A 22458-nucleotide genomic window follows, 5' to 3' on the forward strand; every position below is an offset into this window, starting at 1 on the left:
CAAATCTCATTGTAACAATATAGTAGTTAGTATAGTAGTAATTAAATTTTCAAGTATTTTTACTCAACAAATAAAGTTTTATTGACATTCATTGAAAAAAAAACGAATAATATTGGAAACTGAAAACGTTCCTAAACAGTTCAAAATAAATCAAAATATTTTGAAAATTTTATCATGTATAGAAAGTGGAAATATAAACAACCAGTGAAAATTTCATGTATCTACAGTCATTCGTTTTAAAGCTACACCAAAAACCAAAATCAATTTTCTCGAAAACAGATTTTGCGTACAAATTCCCGTTTTTCCTTAATTTTTCTTTTGTTTTTCATGGCGCTTTTGAAAACTATTGGAAAAATTTTACTTTTGACCCCCCCCAAAGTACCAACTAGATTCACTTTCCTATCAGAAAAGGTACTGTTGAAGAAAATCCAAGCACTTTTACTGTCCTAAAAGGTGATGACAGACACAAAAATAAAAAAATAAAAAATAAAAAATAAAAAATAAAAAAAATAAAAACACACATCATTGTAAAATCAATACATTCATCGTTTCACTCAGAATCTAAAAAAACACACATCATTGTAAAATCAATCCATTCATTGTTCCACTCAGAATCTAAAAATAAAATTTAATTTAATAATTTTTTTTAAAATTATACTTAGCTCTAAATTCTAATTCCGCCAATTTTGGGTAAAGAATACAAGTTGATAGATCAAAATTGCTTGAAAAAAAATCAATCAACCCAAAAATAATATTCAAATAAGGGGTTACTATAAAAAAATGAAGTTTTATTGCGCATGTGCAAAAAACATGATTTAAAAAAATTGTAAGCTATAGGAATTTATGATCCATTAGTCTTTTTGAATGTCCCACGAACAGAATTGAAAAATATTTACAGGTAATGAGTAATGAGTGATAAAGTGTTCCTTGTTTCCGTGAATATATGTCTATATTATACAGATATATTATAGCCTATAGGTATATTTTAAATAATCTTAAATAATATTACCTAATAATATTTGTTCACAAGGTATTTAATATTATAATACTTGATTACTCGAATAGGTACCGAGAATAAGTACTATTATGATAATATTTTATAAAAGTTTATTAATCTCGGATTCTGAATACTGATTATAGTAATATTTGTGAACCCAAACATAACCTAAAATATTTACTGATAAACTGAATACAGAAACCAAAACTAAAAAGTAAATAAAAATAAAACGTAATTACGTACTTATAATATTATATTATCAATATTATCAATATTATTAATATTATCATAAAGTTGAACAAGACCCTAATATAATTATTATTGTTTGGAATTTAGGTAATAACTAATAGTGTCAGTAGTTAGTAAATTAACCAAAACATTACAGCTTAATCTAATAATCTGTTTCTAAGTTATTCAATCAAGTGATCTCCTTCTAATAAAATGCCGTCTAAATTGAAAGAGAGAAAAATCGCTATTATGGGCTATCGTTCAGTCGGTATGTAGATTAAACTGTATAAAACTAATATAAAACTATTATAATACCAAGTAAAAAAGAACAAATTAGTTTTTTAAATTGATTGTTGATAATTTTCATTGGCTACTTTTTTCAGGTAAATCGTCGTTGAGTATACAGTTTGTTGAAGGTCAGTTTGTCGACTCTTACGATCCAACAATTGAAAACAGTAAGTGTACCTATCTAGAAATACTAAAATTCTAAAATGATTTATTGTTATAATATAAATTATAAGTTAAAGATATAGTACTCAACGATAGAATTTTATTAATTAGTAAATAATTGTACACTATCTAATTTATTTCTATAGCTTTTGTGAAAACGACTAAAGTTAGCAATCAAGAATATGAGTTGAAATTAGTCGATACAGCCGGACAAGATGAGTACTCCATATTGCCAACACATTATGACATTCATGGATATGTCTTGGTCTATAGTATTGCGTCACCAAAATCTTTTGAAATCATTCAGATAATTTATGATAAATTATTAGACATGACAGGCAATGTGCAGTAAGTAGTTTTGTGGTTAGGGATCACTAAATGAATCTGGTTTGGATTTGAAGACAAATGTCTTTTTTTTTTGATAACAATAGAAAAATAATTTTTAAATTAAAATGTGTCATTTCAATTCTAAGATAATAGGTGAACATTTATTTTAGTTTTTTTTTTTCCTATAAATGCCTTTTTTGCTTTTTTCTCTTTTTCAATTTGTATTTGTTTAAATATCAATTGACCTGATAGTTTTCTTTCATACCAATAGAACAAATCAATAAGAGCATGTGAATACGAGGCATTGTTGATGTTATGTTAGTTTTAATAGTATTTATTATCGGCGATATCGATAAAGTGTTTGTCATGGTAAGTTCATTTATTGTTTTTGTACATGGTACCTAGTAAATTTTTTTTTTTAATACAAACTAGTTAAATCAACTGAAATCTATTTAATTTTTTAGTAAATTTTGTAATTGCTTTTAATATAAATTAAATACTTATTTATTAATTATATTTCCTTCAAATCCGAACCTTACTAATAAGTATTCCTTAAACCTTTGGGTGTATCATTTATATATTTTTTTTATAGTCTTCCTATAGTATTGGTAGGCAATAAAAAAGATTTGCATATGGACCGTGTTGTTACGCAAGAGGAAGGACGGAAGTTAGCAGATTCTTGGAAAGCTGTATTTCTTGAAGCCTCGGCCAAGCAGAATGAGGTAACATCAAAAAAAGTTAGTAGTTAATTTCCTTTATTATTTATTTTAATTTAAATAATCTTATGTTATTTATCTACTATTTTCAATCAAATTTCTTTCTTATTCAATATTTTAAGTAAGTGTGTTAAAACAATAAATATACTATTAATATTTAATACAAAACATAATAGATATACATATTTTTATTATTGGGGGGCTCTGTCCTCTACTCGTTACGCTTGATTAATATTTGCCCCAAAACTTAAGGGTCACCTACCTTTTCATCTTTTCATTTAAAATATTTAAAATAAGTGAAAGATGTACAAAACTTTTATATAATGGAGATGCTTTTTTTTTTATTTTTATTTTAGTGTGTAGCCGATATATTCCATACTATGTTAATGGAAATTGAAAAAGCAAATAATCCAGTTCCTAATCCTGGTCCAGTTACATGCAGTATATCATAAAAATATAAGAACCATATCAACGACTTATTTATTTGAATTATTATTATGATGCTTAAAATAATACTTACATGTATGATGTTAAATGTTCATTTAATTTATCATTTAGTTTTGTTACTCAATTTTTTTTTTTTTTGAATTTTTTTTAGTTACCCATGTAAATATTTACTAATTATTTATTCAAAAATGTATAAAATACTATTTTCTACCATCTGTATAGGGACTTAATTGTTTAACTTAATATATATGTTTTGTACAATTTATTGGTGCTTAATTGAAATAAAAATACTATGTATACTTGTATGTAACTTGGTCTTTCAGACCAAATAATTATAGTAAATAAACAGTTATAATATAATGTTAAGAAAATAAATATATTCATATTTACATACAGAGAAAAATGATGTATTTTTCTTTATAGATTATACAAATTATAAATTTTAACCCAACAATTAATTTAAGGATAAAGATACAATTAAGAAATAAAAATAGTTAGAAGTTATACAGTATACACTTATCATCAGATAATAAATTATTAGGGCTTAGATTTATATTAGATATATCATATTTATTAAAACTAAAGTATGTAAATATTAAGTATCATATATGATATATTTAATTCAGGACCATTTAAAACACTTGTCAAGACAGTTGATAAATAGCATATAATAAAAAAATTGTAGAAGCATAAAGTTCAGCTCTTTTGATTATATTTTTATATTAAATATAAGTATATTATGTAAATTGTATACTTAAAATTACTTCTACATTAACTATATTTGCGCCTATCATGGTAACTACTAACTACTAACTAGGTAGGTATCTATATACCGGGTGATTCTTTTATCATTGAACACTCATTATTTCAAAAAGTGTAAATTCGTTTAAAAATATTTTTTTACATAGTTTCAAGTCACTTATAAAACAACGTTTCTCATAAAAAATTATATTTTTAAATATTTTTTATCCTTATAATTTTTTAAGTTTTTTACTTTTTTGATTGACAACATTGGGTTTTAATTTTATATTCCAAAGCAGTAAAAAAATATTTTTAAAAAATTACACTTTTTGAAATAATGAGTGTTCAATGATAAAAGAATCAACCGGTATAGTAACTACTGCATGCTACTAGGTATTGAAAATGGTAGAGATGTTTTATAATAGAGGTGTAGTGATTGATGTACGTACCTATATACTTGTTTATTCCGACAAAACGGGCAGCTAACGAGCTATGTTTTAAAATATTATCGAAAAACGTATGTAGGTACCTAAAGTTGTTTATTATCACAGAATAGATGATATTTTATCCATCTATTCAGTGTTATTACTACCAGCTATCGATGAGATATTAATTATTAACGTCATATTTTATCATTAATTGATAATTCAGTTTTAGTAGGTATTATAGTAGTTTAGACCTCCGACTGACAATCACCACTCAATTACCATTGACCAATGTTCGAAAATACGCAACGTCGAAGAAATTCGTTTTGATACAATGATATCTACCTACAGACTATGAACTAGGACCTTCTTATAGTCACTATACCTATAAGCCAGTATAGGTACCTATATAAGCTACAAGTCAATAGTTATAGTTAAAAGTTATAAAACTTAACCCCCGGTTACGCCACGGCCCGTCTTCTGTATTGACGTTTTGTGGCCCCTTTGAGGCCTTTGGGTGTCTCTCTAAAGGCCCGATGTATATATATAACCCAACCAGCCCACCTCTGTTCTGGACTGTGATTCCGATACTTTAGAACTTTCGCTTTCCTAGTTCCCTGGGTATATGTGTACAGTATCTATTCAGTGAAAATCTATTATACCTATATTATATTTTTATAGAAATATAAAATATTAAGGTAAATTTATCTGGTATTTCAATATTCGTTACCTACAAACAATTGTGAACTTAAGTCAACGCATAGTATAGTCATTGAAAAGAGGTGACTGTATTGGGGATGTGTATAACGACATGTTAAATTTTAATTCAATGATAAATCTATTTAACCGTATTCGATAAAATGATTCTGAGCAGAGATTATAATTTATAGGTTGTCAACACATATTTGTTCACACATAAATAAAAATAAAGAATAAAGAAAGTATAAATGAACTTTAAAGGGTCAACTTAAACAATTTTCAGTAGATACGACTAAACCTACTTAAATTAAAAACTTATTTTATTCTACGTTATAGGTAGATACTTACCTAAGCTGCATGGCCTATGTACCTACTGCCATTATGTAGCCTACATAAATGTATATCATACATCTACAGAGTACAGCATGTTATATTGTATTATAATAAAACAAAAGCATCATAAAAAGTGTTAAAGAAATAATATGTATTGACGTATTGTGTAGTTATAGGTTAGGATGACGGTTAGGTTTGTAGTGATTTTTTATTTTTGTTCTTTTTTCTTGTTTTTTTTTTTAGTTTGTTCTTTTTTATCGATTACTTAACTTAACTATATTAATATTATGGTATCTAACTATTCTAACATATGTAATGTCTATGGGTATAATACCAATATAAATACCTATATAATGATAAATAAATCATAAGAAAACAAATCTATTAAAAATTGTTTATTACTCACTGTTCAGTGTTCAGTGTTCACATTTCCTGTATCTAACATAATATTATTATACACTATTATATATATATATTTTATAGTTTATACCAATATGGCCAGTGACAATATTACTTTGAGGCAGCAAATCTATGTTTGATTTCTAATACACCGATCTTAGGTTTTAATACAGTACAAATATACAATGTGTAACTATTAAGTATTAACTAATGTCTAATACAACGTCCGTCTGAGAGCTGAGGAACATCCTAATTCATATTTTTATCCGAAGAACCAGATTAACTTACTGCGTATACAATTTAAACTTTAAGTGTTAAACCGAAAACCATTATCCATTATTAACAATCTAAAAGAGAATGTAGATTATTTTGAATTAAAAATTATCAATAAATACAAAAACGTTGTACCTAACTGCGTATAGTGTATATATATATATTGAGGAATATAATATTATAATAATTAATATGAAGGTAATTCGCTATTATATGTTCGGATGTTCCCCTTTCCCAGTTATAAGTTGAAACTTACAACTTACAACATAATATTCATTATTATGAAAATATAATCTTCAGCAGCTTATTTAATGTTGTATAGAAAATACATAGTAAATACGTATTATTATATATTATTATTATTACTTATTTCCTTATTTGTGTAACAATAATCATAATATAATATTGTATTAAAAATTGACAAAGTTACTTTGAATGTAACTACAGTAACTAGTTAAATTGTTTTCAAAAAAATTTTTTAAATTTAAATTTAATATTTAATTTTTTATGTTATATTATTATAACTACCAGCTGTCTAGTGTCTACCCACCAATATTCTATAACAATATATTAAACAAATAATAAGACCCATTGACGTCTGACGTAAATAGCGACTTCTCCGCTTTTGCATGAAGATTGAATGTATTTAATTTAATATATCAAATTAAAAATAATAATTATATATTTAGGTAGGTAGGTAGTACTCTGTTGAGTGTTAATACGGTTCATTAGCATAATCTAGACATATGGTGGAGATATTTAAATTATTTAAATGATGATCACAAGTGTAGAAATTAGAAATGAATAAAAATATGCGAATAAAATTAAAACAATAAAATAGAAATTTAAACTAATAGATAATATTATCTTATGTTTTGTTTAACAATAGTTTATACCTTGTAGCCTATCGCCAACGACCATACCACGTTGAATACACCAGTTCTCGTCCGATCACTGAAGTTAAGCAACGTCGGGCGTAGTTAGTACTTGGATGGGTGACCGCTTGGGAACACTACGTGCCGTTGGCATTTTTTTTTAATTTATAAGCCGTGAAACTTAAAATAATCATATTTTATAGCATCTTGGGTCCGCGGATCGCGTGTAGCCCATATTATGTTAAATTAATTTTACTTAGGTATAGGACATAGGTAAAATTAATTTAAAAATGATGTATACTAATTCCGCGATTTTATTGTGCTATAATGCCCATAATGGTATATATATTTGAAATGGTGTGGTACCTACTAATAACGTGAAAGTGTATAAATACTAAAAGCATAATCTTGTAATATACGAATATAATGTATGAGTCAATCTTACCATAACCAAGCAACAACAAAAATTAATGAACTCTGAACAAGTCGATTACTTTCTAAATTACAGTAATAGTATAGTAACTTATCCTATCAAAATATATCGGTGTAAAACTTTTTAGTAAAATAATATATATAAGTACATATAGGATATTGACTAAAAATAAATTATATTTAAATGGTTATATTTTTTACGTAAAATTATTGGATCGCTTAACACGAGTTTTATAATATAAGCGATTCGATATTAGTTATTATAACAAATACTAAAAACGTATTTGGCATTTTCGCCTATATCTAACAAAATTAGTTTTTATAATATTATTTTTTGGTCAACACTTGTACGGGTTGCCATAACTTGCAGATGTTATATTTTTTTGAATTGTTCTAATAAGAAAGTAGTACTTATATAGGATATTAGGATGCAGCAAAATCTTCACACCTCCTTGGATTGGACTACAGTTATATAATTAAAAATTACAACACAACAAATTCTGAGTGTCCCCCCCCCCTATACGTCAATGCCTATCCATGGTACATATTATATAGTATTTAAAAAAAAAAAACAAAAAATACGTTGGTAACAATAGAAATACACAATCTAAGTCTTCCAGTTTCAAGCTTTTCTACTTTTAGTTCAAATCAGCCAAAGTTAAAAAGTAATCAACTGAATAAAAATTAATTGCAATGCTATATTATTGATTTGGGTATAATATCGAGAGAGGAGAGGTTAACCACGTCGTCGTCCTGAAGTCTAAACTATCAGTAATTTAAATTTGCCGTCAAAAAAATCAAGTTAAAATAGTTGTGAAAATTGTTCTATTATGTTCTTAATTTATTACTTTTTCACTCATATTCAAATATAGTACCTACCTACCTACATAAATATACATTTGAAATTATTTGTTAATATATATTGATACATTGTTAAGGGTAGATATCTGGGAATTCTTTAAAATTTGTAAGCCTCCAAAAATATTGGTCTAGTTTCACCTGTGCACAGATTACATAATATTTAATATTATGTAAATTTTTTTATATAGGACAGATACAGTATCTGTGATCGAATCATTCGAACCGTGTATAACACGATAATTTAAGACAGTATCTGCATAGAAAAATATCTGGGTAGGTATCTAGTATTCTGGTGGTGTACATTGGCGCGGATCCAGGGCTTAATTTTGGGGAGGGGCAAAAGTACAAGAAGTACAAAAATTGGCTACAAAATTGGCTAAACACAGTGTAAAACATAAGGAAACTATGGTGTTTGGGGAGGGGAAAATGCCCCTTTTGCCCGCCCCCCCTAGAATCCGCCATTGGTGGTGTGCTGATGTATAATTATTAATTATAGTAATTACTAATTAGTAAAGCAACGTACAAAAATGGTAAAATGTACAGAATTGAAGAATCACAGGTTCGTTTTCTGAAAAGAAAAATAACCACGAGTCGGTTTTGTTTCCATGAACCGCATGTGTTTTGTGAACGAATTTTCGTCTCGGTGACTCGGTTAACATGTAGTTGTATAATCTACACAATATTACTAAATAGTAAATATTAATACAGTAATACTACAAAGCCGTGTAGTAAAATATTGTGCGTATAATACCATAATCATTAGGCATAGTATTCACTTTTCAGTATAGAAGTTATACTGTATGGCATGACACGGATGATTGAATGAAGTGATCGCAGTCTGAAAAAAAATGCCGCCGAAACAAAGAAAAATCGCCATTATGGGCTACCGTTCAGTCGGTAAGTGAAATAGATTTATTAGAAACTGTATTATTATTTGTCCGACCTTGTGTGGTATTCAGCGAACGATTCCAGATAATAATAAATTCTTTTTTTGTTAATTAAAATCAAGTTTATTTGGTTTTTCAGGCAAGTCGTCGTTGAGCATTCAGTTCGTTGAAGGTCAATTTGTAGATTCTTACGATCCAACAATTGAGAACAGTAAGTCTGTCTGCCACATAACAGAACAACATTTAAAATCAGTAAAATACATATATGAAAAATTCTATAATATCCGCAGCTTTTGTGAAAACAACTAAAGTTAACAATCAAGAATATGACTTGAAATTAGTCGATACGGCCGGACAAGACGAGTACTCCATATTGCCGACACAATATTCTATGGACATTCATGGATACGTCTTGGTTTATAGTATCACATCCCCGAAATCTTTTGAAATCATTCAGATAATTTATGATAAATTATTAGACATGACTGGCAAAGTACAGTAAGTAGTTTTGTGAGTGAACACCAGGGCTTGGGATTTAATGTGCTAAAAAAAATGAAATATGGGCATACTGCATATATATGCACTATAAAATTTAAAAAACGCAAATAATATGCAGTACCTATATATCATGCACTTTTTATTTATTTTTTAATAAATTAAGTATTTAAATAGGTAGGAACAAACTTGGAAAAAAGTTCTTTTTAAAACTTTGATAATAAAAGCATCATTGGAATTCAAAATATTTATAAAATCAATTTACAAATTTGTTTATAGTGTTTACAATAATAAAGTAAAACATTCATCCACTATACAGTTATGATTGGTTCTGGAGGTAAAGGGTACATCCAATATAGAGTATCCGCTCCATTATTTTTTGAAAATGTTTAAACAGGATTGTGCTTTTTAAATATTTTTTTTTACATTAGCTAGAATGTTGTCAACAGTACCCATTTATATATATTAGTCGTGCTTTCTACAAGACTATAGAGGCCACAAGCTCTTGATTAAAATAAATTTTTTTTATTGAGATATATAAATAAGACTGCTGATTATAATAAATTTACAATTAATACTCTGTATTGTATTGAAAATGTGTTTATCCATGATTTATATTAAATGCTCTGTCAAACAAAACACATTATAATGCGCGTTAAAGCGATAAATGGCTCGTTGGAGTGGTGCTTGCACGCGCATGTATAACGTGGCGTTGTAACAAATTACAAAATCATGTGACATAAAAATAACGCTTTCTATTGGACAGAGTCTTAAATCATAACCATAATATGCTTAAAATTGTTAAATATGCAAAATCATATAGATTTAGTCAAATATGCAACTTAAATGTTTGTGCTTCAATTGTATGTATCATGAAACAAATTTATATTGAATCAGATTTTGAATATTTAAATTCATAAGAAATTGCAAATGTATGAAGTTCCAAGCTCTGGTAATTGTTAATGAGTAATCCTTTGGATTTTTTTTTTTTTATTTGCTTTTAGCAGGAATACTATGAAAGCTCTACAATTTTGCAACTAGAACCTTTGGATTTATTATTTACATTTTTTTTCTTTAGTGTTCCAGTAGTGTTGGTAGGTAATAAAAAAGATTTGCATATGGATCGTGTTGTTACACAAGAGGAAGGGCGGAAGTTAGCAGATTCTTGGAAAGCTGTATTTCTTGAAGCTTCGGCCAAGCAGAATGAGGTAACATCAAAAAAAGTTAGTAGTTAATTTCCTTTATTATTTTATTTTATAGATTTATTTTATTATTAATTTATTTCCTAATCCTATGTAACATTTATATTGTTTTCTATCCAATTTTATTTTCATCATAAAATATTGTATGTAAGTATTAAAATATACTACATATTAAAAAAACAATTAGATATTAATATATTATTAATTAATATTAAGCATAGTAGATATTACTTTATGTTAAACAAGGATTTTTTTTATTTTAGTGTGTAGCTGATATATTTCACACTATGTTAATGGAAATTGAAAAAGCCAATGGGAACACTGTTCAAGAAAATAATAAGTGCAGTATATCGTGAGAGTGCCACATGTCTGTAAATTAAATTTTTTTTTTTCCATACATTTTTATCTTAATTTTTATAACTAATGTGAAATGAATATGTAAATTACAATTGAAATCAGAAACGATGATTGTTAATTTAGTCGCATATTTTATAAGTAATTTTTAATTTAAAGTGCAACTAAAAATATATATATATATATATATATACATATATTTTCTTCTATCTTTATGCTAAATTATTATTTTACTTAATATATTTTGTAACATAATATTATGTTTGTTTTATCATTATTTTTTACATTACATTTTAGTTAGTTTTTAAATTGAAACATTTCTATAGTATTGTACAGGGTGGTTCTCTTATCAATAACACTAATTACTTTAAAATCTATTTAATGAGATAATATGTAATATTAAATATATTTAATTGCTATTTTCTTTATGTTAGTTGGTCAAACTGTTCAATATATGATTCTTAAAATACTACCTATATTTTTGTTTTTGAAATCTTAACTCTGAGGCATACCATCAATGGGGTAATTTACTCTTCCCGCCTTTTACAACTATCTATATCAATAGTTATAATTACACATTGTACAAATTGTTTTGATTAACATTTTTAATAAAAATAATAATCTAAATCCTAAAGCATAATATTTGTATGTAAATGTTGTTGTATAAAATATATAGAATAGGTTTTAGTTATTTATTAAACATTGTAATATATGGAGTGGTGAACCATCAATTTGACATGTATACATATCTAAACAAAAATTGGAATACTTATTAATTTCCTTTTTGTTGGTGTTCATACATTAATATTTTTTCATAAAAACGTTCAGCTTCAGATATTGAAAATAAAAATATAGGATGCCTTTTAAGAATCAAAAATTGGTCGTAGATTCTCTGTCGATTGAAAGGTAAATGGGCAACATGAAATGTAAAATTTGTGTGTAAATGCATTTTTTAATAAGTTTACATTCACTTCAAAGTTCAAAGTATTATCTTGTATATGCATAGATAATACAAAATATCATTATAGACAAAACTAATGTATAAACTTAGAATTAAATATACATTTTTTAAGTATTGAAGTGTTTTGTTTGTTTAAAACTAGCAAAGCCTAAGTTGTAAAATCAAAATGTATCTATGTATTCTCATTACTCGTTTCAAAGCACAGTAGCAATTTATTTCATTCTAAAATTACATAATATAAATTATATTGATGTTCACTACAACAATGTTGTTCTGTACAATAATGCAAAACTGATTTATTAATACTGGTATTAGTTACTTCTTATTAAACTATATAAGATACTATGACTAGACTTAATAATAAGCATAAAGTATTCAAATTATAGGTACATCTCATCAGGTATAAGAAACATTTTAATTTTTAACCCATATTGTAATGAACAATATAATATAATGTCGAATTAACTAAACATAATTATGTGTGTCAACTCATCAAACACATGGAATGTGGGCTATTTCCTGGTAAATGATATAGTCCCGTTAAAAGTTGCGATTTAAAAAATCTGATTCGTTTATTATAAACGACGTTCAAGTCCAATAATCATACCCATAGAATAATGGCATTATGGAGCCAACCTGCCGTATGTACCTATAGCCCCTTTAAATGATTACTAATTTTATTAGTGATTTCTTTCAATAGGTATGAATATTAATTATTATTGTATCATTTGTATAATACTAATATGGATTATGTAAAACAAAATAACGGAAAAATGTCAAGTGGCGAGTAATAAATGTAGTAATGGAATTTTTAAAAGTTTATAGACGGATCACCGTCCGCAGTAGGTAGGTACAGTAGTTAACAGTAGAACGCGTACCTATAACAAACGACATAGTTTTTTTTTATACTTATCGAGAATACGAGGGTACTTCGTCGCACTGCAGCGCCCGTGATGTTGGCGCGTGCGGCAGATGCAAGTCCGGTCATCATCATCCCCCTCGCGGCGGCGGGGCGACCCTTTCGCCGGAGGGTCGTGCGCGTGGTGGGCGGCCGCTGGGCGCATGTGCACCGGGAGGGTTAAAAACGTCAATAGGATAATATGCCGTTCGCAGCAGTGCACATCAGCAGCGTCTTTCCGATTTTCCCGTCGGTTTTTAGTAGTGCGGAAAACGAATAAAAGTCCACGGGGGAAACAAAATTGCGGCATACATCGACGACATCGACGGCACCGCCATGGTGGAACCGGAAGTCGAAGACGTGGCCTTTTTGACGGCCATCAACCATTATAGTGAGTATAATATAATATAAAATATTATTTAATAGCATACAATATATAAATACGCGCGCGCACGCACTCACATCGATACGCGGCAACGACGTCTGAATAAGCCTTTTCGTGATAGAATAATATGTAAAAGGTACCTAGTAGCAAACTTTTTTGAATTTTTCTTTTTACCAGGAGATAATCAGGACATGATGCACAAGTCTGGGATATACGAGCACACGGCCGTCACGGCGTGTTCGCGGAGAACAGCATTGATCATGGCCGGCACTACTCTGTTCCTCATGTTTCTGTGTTCGGTGATCATCGCCTACGCCGGACCTCAAAACGGTTAGTTTCTCGCCACCAAAAAGATATTATGTCGCTAGGGATATGATAATTTAATAATATTCAACTATAGCACGCGACGACGTAGTACCTATGCGCTTACAATTTAATATGATGGGTTGATATATGTTTAGATTTTACATGATATCGGTGCGCACTTGAAAAAAATATACCCACCCCTTGAAATTGGTTTCAATTTATTATACCCTATAATTAAGTCACTGATACAACGTTATGTTGTTTGGTTTGCCAACAATGTCAATAATTTACCGTAGACATGCACGTGGATAAATGTTACCTATTACGTTATATCGTTTAAAATAATAGTAATTTAATATCGCTGTTGCATGTTCCAGTAACAAGTGTTTTTTTTATCGTTCGAGTTTAACGATTTGTTGCTTTTCGTCGGTACCTACATCGTATTTATTATATGTACAACACGCATATTACCTCTTAATAATACAGTCTTTAAGTATAACTGGCAAAACACGATTACAATAATTATATCTAATAATTTATTTATTTTAAACACAAACATATTTGCAAATTTGTTGAAATATGAAATTTGTCAACATTTGGAATTAAAATGCTTCTAAAAAAAAATCCCTATGTATTTTTAACATTTTTAAATTGCTATAATAACAACTTATAAGGAACCTTACATTAAATTGTTAAGCTTTCTGACTCAGAGCAAAAAATTTCTTATTAATAAAAATAATATTTTATTTAAAATGCCTATAAATAGCTCAAAAAGAGTTAAAATATTTTGAAAATTTAATCGTGTACAGAAAATGCTAATATAAATTGTCATATATCTTTGGTTATTTTAGTTACATCAAAAAAACAAAATTAATTTTGTCAAAAACTGGTTTTGCGTAAAAATTCCTGTTTTTCCTTTGACGGTTTTTGATTTTGATCCCTCAAAAGTACCAACTAGGTTCACTTTCCCACCAAAAACACTAGGTACTGAAGTTGAAAATTGAAACATTTTTTCTAGTAGGTATAGAAATATGTGTACAGACAAAAAAAAAACACACACATCAATGAGAAATCAATATATTAGGTAAAACTATATAGCTGGGTAATATAATATGGTAATACCTTAGGTAAAACTAATGGGAGTTACCAATTTCTATCATAAGTATACCTTTCCCTTTTCCGTTAAATTATATACACTTCCCTTTTCCACAGTATGAAAACCTTATAAAGTAGAGCGTGGATTTGTAACATTTGTATGTTTATTCTGCTTGATCGTATGATATGCTAAATTGCTAGGTGAGCATCGAATTTGTTTTATGACATAACGATTTAAACTATAAAACTTTTATGGTGCATATTTAGCATGTATCAACAATTACACATTTTTATTTTAATGGCTTGTTTTACGATTTTAATTGAATATTTCATCTTTTAGTGCATATTTCGGCGTTTTTTTTTGTTTTTTTAGACATTTTTAAAATAATTACTAGGTATTGTATTATAGAAAAAAAAATATTATATTTTTAAAGTTTTGATTAATATCGAAATAAATTAAAAGTTATACTCTTGTAGGTATAAACAGTTTTTCCCAATATATTTGGAAATTAATTTTTTTTCTCATGATTAATACTAATACCTACAAACAGATATTTAATTAAATAGGTAGACAAATGTTTAATTTTTTTTTCAATTTATGTATTATACTATATGATACAATTTTTGTGTATGAGGAAAAATATTAAAAATAGGTTTCTAAAGGTTTCTCATAATAATTGCAACATGTTCTTACCATAATAAAAAAAAAAATAAAAAATATATAGCAATTTTGGTTTTAGAATCCAACCTATGGATTGTATAAAGTTTAAAGTTTAAACGAAATTTAAAATTACGTAAATTTTGTAAATAATATGTTAATTCATTTTCCGTGAGCCGTATAAATGTATAATGATAAAAAAAATGTAGGAAATAACAGTTATTATATTATGTGTAATACATAGGTCTGGTTAGGTTAGGTATACATAGTTATACAATACTCACGACACACGTACGTTGTATATGATCTACAATTATGATTTTAAAATGTAAATGTCGTAAGTTATCGCGGAAAAGCGAATCGTATGATTTTTGGCGGAAAAATAAATCCACTAATTTATGATTTGGCGCAAACCGGCTAAATGCCCAAATCAATATAATTTTAAGCAATAATAAGCTTATAGCCTATAGGGCACTCGACGACAAACCATATAAAAAAGTTTAAATTTCTACTATACTGCTGTTATAGGCTATAGCTATATGCCTATATCTTATATTCTTATGGGTAGGTAACTGTATTATAGAGTATATAATAGGTACCTATATTGAATATGTACAAATATAAATCACTTATTATTGCGGCTCCTCATCTCGACATGTCCTCTTTATTATATATTTTTTTAATGACTGAATTTTTTATTTTTTATTTACGATTTTTTTAGATTGCCCATGTATTGGTGAAAAGCCAGTGTTTTTACCCGACGATGACGGAGTCAATAGATCTCGATCAATTATACCGATCGCTACCAACGGAGATATATTTCCATGGAACAACGTGCGTTTGCCAACATTTGCCAGACCTTATAGTTACCACATTAGAATACATCCAAATTTAACCAGCTTAGATGTAAAAGGTATGAACGATATGGTTTAAGTAAATGGCTATATTTAGTTTTAGGTATTTAACGTGGATGATTATGTTTTATAGGCCAAGTATTAATTAACTTCAGACTCGTTCGAGATTCTGACTACATAGTCTTTCATAGTAAAAATCTTACCATAGTTGAAAAAGTGAGTTTTTACTTTTTTTGTATAATAATAATAATAACAATGCATGGTTATTAGATTGATTTTTAACTTTTTTTTTTAATCGAACAGCGTGTAGTGAATGCTGACAATCACGAAAAGATTTACGAAGTGTCCAGAATGTTGGAATACTCTGCTGGCCAACAAATACTATTGGAGTTCGAAGAAACGTTGTCAGCCGACCATAATTACACGCTGATTATAAAATACACGACCAGGTTGAGCAGAGAGCTGGAAGGTTTTTATATAAGTAGTTACACAACGAGCAAAGGTGAAAGAAGGTGAGTTACCTACTGTTGATAGACGGACTTAAGTGTAAATAATATATCAATAAAAATACATATAAGACAAACAAGTCGCATTTCATTGAATTTGGTAGTAGAAAATAATTTTAGGGGATCAAATCTCACCCCACGCCGAGCATCAATTAGCACTTCGATGTTTTTATAGTTTACAAGCGAGTTGGTAGCGAACGTTGTCTATACAGTAAACAATAATTTTAGATATTTGGCAACGACTCATTTCGAACCGACGTACGCTCGTTCAGCGTTTCCTTGCTTCGACGAACCGCAGTTCAAAGCTAAATTTCGGATGTCGATCTTGAGGAACAGATTCCACATAGCACTGTTCAACATGCCGATCAAAGAGTCAATGGACGACGGGCTGTACATGGGAGTCGGACTGGTAGGGTTATATATATTTTTTTTTTTATATAATCATCACGCGTATGGCGAACAATAAATAATATTTATTATTATGATTTATAGATGCGCGACGACTTTGAAGAATCTGTAGAAATGAGTACCTACCTCGTGGCATTTGTCGTTTGCGATTATCAATACGTACATGCGCAAACCTTACAAGGAGTCGCTGTTCGAGTATACGCTCCGCCTGAATTGTTATCCCAGACTTCGTTCGCTCTGAGTACTGCCACGAAAGTCATGGACCATTATTCGGATTTCTTCGGAGTTCCGTATCCACTACCGAAACAAGGTATATCTAATATTATAATAATGATTATAATAATAATCTCAGCCTACAATACAAGTATTATAGGTACCTAATATATAACTTACTTTATATATAGACCTGATCGCCATACCGGATTTCGGCGCCGGAGCAATGGAAAATTGGGGTTTGATCACGTACAGGGAGACTTCTATACTTTATGACGAAAAAGAAACTTCGGCAGTCGCCCATCAGTGGGTAGCCGTGGTGGTGGCCCACGAATTGGCGCACCAATGGTTCGGCAACTTGGTGACAATGTGTTGGTGGAACGACTTATGGCTGAACGAAGGTTTTGCCAGTTTCTTGGAATACCGCGGAGTTGACCACGTGATGCCTGGGTGGTCGATGATGGCTCAGTTCGTGTTAGACAAGACCCAGCAAGGATTGAAACTCGACGCGTTGTCCACCTCTCATCCGATCAGTGTTAGTGTACACGATCCGGTAGAAATCGAGGCCATATTCGATTCCATTTCGTACAGCAAAGTAATTCTCGTTTATATTCTAGTACATATTGTAAATGATATAGTATAATAAAATAGTATTATAATTAAAAAATTGTTATGTACAGGGAGCAGCAATCTTATACATGTTAGAAAAATTTCTCGGACTGGAAACCTTACGAAGCGGACTGAACGATTACTTGAATACACACAAGTACGGAAATGCAGATACTACAGACCTGTGGAGCGTGCTGAGCTTACATGCTAAAAATACTGTACAAGTCAGAGTAAGCGAATCATAATATTACACTACGACTAGACAGTCACCTGATTTAGTTTTGTTTTTAATGATTTTGTTTTCAGTACATAATGGATACTTGGACATGTCAGATGGGTTTCCCGGTGATCAAGATAAGCAGAGAAAACAGTTCATCTTCGAACAACGCAGTCTCGTTTACGGCAATGCAAAGTCGATTTCTTTTAACCTCAGAAATTGCCAGCAAGGTAAAGAATCGAGCCGCACCTTCTCAGTATGATTACAAGTGGTACGTACCGCTGAGCTTTTACACGGACATTACAAGTTATCGTGAACAAGAAGTTGTCTGGATGAACATGACTGATGGTTAGTAGTAAACTATGTAAATATATTTTAATTTAATTATGTATTTATATATTATACTACTACATGTCTACATAGTTGATGTGCGGTGAATATTTGTTACTCTATGACTCTACCTACTAACTATATAATAAATATATTATAACTTGGGTTCTACTATCGGTTGAACATAAGAATTAATATAAATTGTAATATAGCCAACATAGGCACAAATACAAATAAGTACAAAAAGTTTGAATGTGCAGTAAATTTAAATAAGATATTTTATTTTAAAGATGTCTATATTAAGGCATGATTTAAAGGTATAGTCTGGGTTCTTCAATAGATTTTTGTTCAAGTTAAAAAGATTTAATTTTTATCTCCTAGTCAATAAAAATAAATACTATCCCTAACAACCTGTCTATTTTTGAGTTCATGTCCAAAAATTATAAACTATGATCAAATACTTTAAATGATATAAAGTATTTGCTATGATTTATCTTTTTTCCTTGTTATTCCGTTATTCGTTTGTAGATATCAAAATATATAAAGTTAAAAAAAAAATTATTGCTTATTTCAATGTTTTTAATGCGTATAATTACATTTTTGGAAGCATTTATAGTGATAGAAATCCTGAACCTTTAATTAATAATGTTATTGCATTTTTAATTACAGTGAGATTCGAGGTCGATCCAAAGGTACGATGGTTGAAAGCCAACGTAAATCAGTCCGGATTTTACCGTGTTAATTACGACGATGGATTGTGGAACGAAATAATTGGACAACTTCAATTAAATCATGAGGTGTTCAGTGCAGCAGACAGGGCTTCTTTGATAGATGATATATTCACTTTATGTAGAGCAGGAATACTCAACGTGACTGTCCCTTTGGAACTGTCCAAATATTTGTATAAAGAAAGAGATTTTGTTCCATGGGCGACAGCTCTCGAACATTTTGAAAACTGGAGCAAGTTCTTATCAGAATCGTCACCATATAAACTTTTTTTGGAATATACGAAGAGTCTTCTTGGACCTGTGGCTCGATCCGTTGGATGGGACGACCAAGGAACTCATTTGGAAAAGTATGTATCTATTATTATTTACTATAGGTGCACCGTGTACATATAGTTAGGTAGTTTATAAGCAGTGGCGTGACCAGAATTTTTTTCAGGAGGGTTAAATTAATTTTTGATTAATATTATCTGAACATTTTGTTATTACTTAACAATTTTTGGACCGGTGGGTGGGGGTGTTGTAACCCTCTGGATGCAGGATGCGCCACTGGTTGTTGGTTTAAGGGAATGTTTTCTTAACTCAAAAATGATCAAAAACGATGTATAATGTATTAATGTGTATAGATACCTACTTTATAAACTGTGTAGGTATATACTTTTAAATTGTTGTATATAGCTTATATTATAAGTTATAACTCAACTCATAACAAAAAATTAATATTTAGATAATATAAATTTAAAACTAGAAAATGTAGGTAATACAAGATTATTAATCATAATTTACAGGTAATAACATAATTTACAGGTAATAAGGACGATAACCAGTAGCCATATTAGTTCAAAATCTTATGAAGTTTTTTTTAGTGATTTAAAGTTTGAAAAATAGTGGATTTTTTAAGTTACTTACCTTCTTATATCATGACAATTTTAAATGATGAAATTTCTTTTACCTAATTACATATTTTAAGTAACACATTAGGTTCTAATATATTCTTTCGTCAATTCAACCAATGTTTTTAAATTGATTTTAAATAACATTTTTCAATAACTTTGTATATTACATAATATATAAATGTAAGAGAGAGAAGATAAATTAAACCAAGCTCCACTTAGAATTGTTTTAGAAATATTGAAAATGGAAAATTGTACATTGCATTCAACATTTGTAAGTGTTCAAAAAAAAAGGAATAAAAATAATGGAATATTGCTAGTTATTATTGTGGAGATGATTTTGAACTTAATTATCATATGTGCTATGTGCATTATAATTTGATATCATGGTTATATTGACTCTACTGAACAAACTTATTTTCTAAGTGCGATAATGCTATTTATTGATAGTCTGTATTCTTTGTCACTAGAAAATTATGTTATAATATAGTTATAATTATAATTATAGCTACCGTTATACTTAATTTATTATATTTCAATGTTTTACATGTGAATTTTCAGATTAATGCGATCACAGATTTTGTCTGCGGCTATAATATATGGAATAGAAGATGTGGTAAAAGAAGCGAAAAATAGATTTGAGGAATGGATGTATGAAAACAAACGTATACCACCGAACTTGAGGGAAGTAATTTACTTGGCAGGTAATATCATTGATTTAAATTCCATTAGTATTTAGTATTAAAAATGTTTGTTAATAGGTATCATATATGGAGATGTCAAAGAATGGAATTTTTGTTGGGATAAATACAATCAAAGTCGTGTGCCAAGCGAACGTCAATTACTTCTTACAGTACTTGGCGCTTCTAATGATCCTTGGTTACTTCAAAAGTAATATGTCTAATATTTTATTAAGACTAAAATGTTCAATTTACATTTAATTTAATTTTTAGACTTTTATCAACCACACTGGATAGCACAAAAGTTAAAGCACAGGATGTAAAAATGGTTTTTGGCGTGGTGGCTTCACAAGGATCACAAGGTCAGCTGCTGGCATGGCGTCATCTGAAAGCTAACTGGGATAATCTTCAAACACTTTTTGGAAATGGAACTTTCACATTGGGAGGTCTAATTACAGCGGTTACATCTCATTTTGCAACTGAATATGATTTCAAAGAAGTATCTGATTTCTTCCGCTATATAGATGTTGGTTCAGGTACCAGAGCTTTGGAACAAAGTTTGGAAATGATACAACTCAATGTGCATTGGGTTAATAATAATGAGGCCCAAATATATGATTGGCTGGTGAAAAACTCAAAAACAAAGAACATTAAAAACTGAAAAATGATTACAGTGTAACATAGTGTGTATTTTTGAAGTATTAAGCCAAGCAAATATGTAAGACTGATATGAAAAAAATGAGAGTTTAGAAAATAAATTTGAAATAGATTATTTCAAATCAATTTATTAACTTAAAGGAATAAAATATTTTGAGTATGAAAATATAACATTAAAATGATACTGAATTTAATAAATTAATTTAAATTTGCTTCCCAAACCATTAGTTGCAAAACTAATTTAACCTTTTCAACTTTCTGCCAATGTGTATACATATATTATGCATTTAAACTTGTATTGTTTGATTTATGACCATAAACATTTTTTTTGTCCTTTGTAAAATTAAAAATTAAACTTCAGGGTTTTTGAAACTGAAAATCTTATAAAATTATTGAAAATCAGTTGTGTTTACAGGGTTAATACGTGTGAATAGTAAACATTTCTACGTATTTAACCTTAAAATTAGTATTTTTATTTGAACTTGCAAAAACCAATTTACTAATAAAACCGCTTAAAACCACATTTGCTTTGTTTTAATTATATTTTTGTATTATAAATCTATAAAATATTGATCAATGAGATGAAACAAGTTTATAAATATTTATCATAACATTATAAAAATAATATCTTTTTTATTTGTTTTTAATTTATGTTTGTACTTCAAACAAAATATTGTTAATTATAAATAATGGATATGGTAACAACATATTTTTAAATAACAAAATAGTGTAAGGCTATATAATAATTTAAAAAGAAAAAAATTGCAGTGAGAATAATGTTGAAGGATACTTTTTGAAAACTATGACCGTGTTTTGTGACAGTGAGTACCGAAGAAATCAAATTCACTGAAATAAGTTAATACTAAATAATGACATTATAAAGACCGAATGGGTACTTACAAAAGTGCTTATTCCAGATATC

At 28.8% G+C, this 22458-nt stretch overlaps 3 protein-coding genes and 1 non-coding gene across 6 annotated transcripts; all 4 read left to right on the plus strand.

Annotated features, from left to right (window-relative positions):
* The first annotated feature begins 1285 nt into the window (after positions 1–1285).
* On the plus strand, positions 1286–3563 carry LOC100158962 (GTP-binding protein Rheb homolog). Of its 2 annotated transcripts, none has more exons than XM_008181242.3 (5): positions 1286–1493; positions 1609–1680; positions 1822–2023; positions 2595–2724; positions 3075–3563. In XM_008181242.3, the coding sequence occupies exons 1-5, from the start codon at positions 1439–1441 to the stop codon at positions 3168–3170; spliced, it is 555 nt and encodes a 184-aa protein (XP_008179464.1). In that variant the 5' UTR covers positions 1286–1438; the 3' UTR covers positions 3171–3563.
* Positions 3564–6944: 3381 nt separating this feature from the next.
* LOC115034364 lies at positions 6945–7063 on the plus strand. The gene has a single exon (XR_003839729.1). It is a non-coding gene; the product is annotated as a 5S ribosomal RNA (ribosomal RNA).
* A 1819-nt stretch (positions 7064–8882) lies between these two features.
* Positions 8883–11395, plus strand: LOC100167864 (GTP-binding protein Rheb-like). Of its 2 annotated transcripts, none has more exons than XM_008181245.3 (5): positions 8883–9100; positions 9230–9301; positions 9381–9588; positions 10664–10793; positions 11051–11316. In XM_008181245.3, exons 1-5 carry the CDS (start codon positions 9052–9054, stop codon positions 11141–11143), a joined length of 552 nt encoding a protein of 183 aa, XP_008179467.1. In that variant the 5' UTR covers positions 8883–9051; the 3' UTR covers positions 11144–11316.
* A 1106-nt stretch (positions 11396–12501) lies between these two features.
* LOC100163791 (endoplasmic reticulum aminopeptidase 1) lies at positions 12502–22059 on the plus strand. The gene is made up of 14 exons (XM_003242025.4): positions 12502–13391; positions 13563–13715; positions 16166–16357; positions 16432–16514; positions 16602–16810; positions 17033–17213; positions 17297–17522; positions 17617–18020; positions 18106–18264; positions 18341–18599; positions 19251–19656; positions 20761–20903; positions 20961–21090; positions 21153–22059. Exons 1-14 carry the CDS (start codon positions 13337–13339, stop codon positions 21538–21540), a joined length of 2988 nt encoding a protein of 995 aa, XP_003242073.1. The 5' UTR covers positions 12502–13336; the 3' UTR covers positions 21541–22059.
* Positions 22060–22458: the final 399 nt, after the last annotated feature.

The sequence above is a fragment of the Acyrthosiphon pisum genome, chromosome A2 (assembly GCF_005508785.2).
Source record: "Acyrthosiphon pisum isolate AL4f chromosome A2, pea_aphid_22Mar2018_4r6ur, whole genome shotgun sequence".
Lineage (NCBI taxonomy): Eukaryota > Metazoa > Arthropoda > Insecta > Hemiptera > Aphididae > Acyrthosiphon > Acyrthosiphon pisum.

Bases quoted from the DNA above. Each gene is read 5' to 3' on its own strand.
- LOC100158962 (XM_008181242.3), top strand. From the start codon at position 1,439: ATGCCGTCTAAATTGAAAGAGAGAAAAATCGCTATTATGGGCTATCGT. The intron at 1,494-1,608 runs GTATGTAGATTA...TACTTTTTTCAG, and splicing joins TATGGGCTATCGTTCAGTCG to GTAAATCGTCGTTGAGTATA. The intron at 2,024-2,594 runs GTAAGTAGTTTT...TTTTTTTTATAG, and splicing joins GACATGACAGGCAATGTGCA to TCTTCCTATAGTATTGGTAG.
- LOC100167864 (XM_008181245.3), top strand. From the start codon at position 9,052: ATGCCGCCGAAACAAAGAAAAATCGCCATTATGGGCTACCGTTCAGTC. The intron at 9,589-10,663 runs GTAAGTAGTTTT...TTTTTTCTTTAG, and splicing joins GACATGACTGGCAAAGTACA to TGTTCCAGTAGTGTTGGTAG. The intron at 10,794-11,050 runs GTAACATCAAAA...TTTTTATTTTAG, and splicing joins CTTCGGCCAAGCAGAATGAG to TGTGTAGCTGATATATTTCA.
- LOC100163791 (XM_003242025.4), top strand. From the start codon at position 13,337: ATGGTGGAACCGGAAGTCGAAGACGTGGCCTTTTTGACGGCCATCAAC. The intron at 16,358-16,431 runs GTATGAACGATA...TATGTTTTATAG, and splicing joins AACCAGCTTAGATGTAAAAG to GCCAAGTATTAATTAACTTC. The intron at 18,021-18,105 runs GTAATTCTCGTT...TGTTATGTACAG, and splicing joins ATTCCATTTCGTACAGCAAA to GGAGCAGCAATCTTATACAT.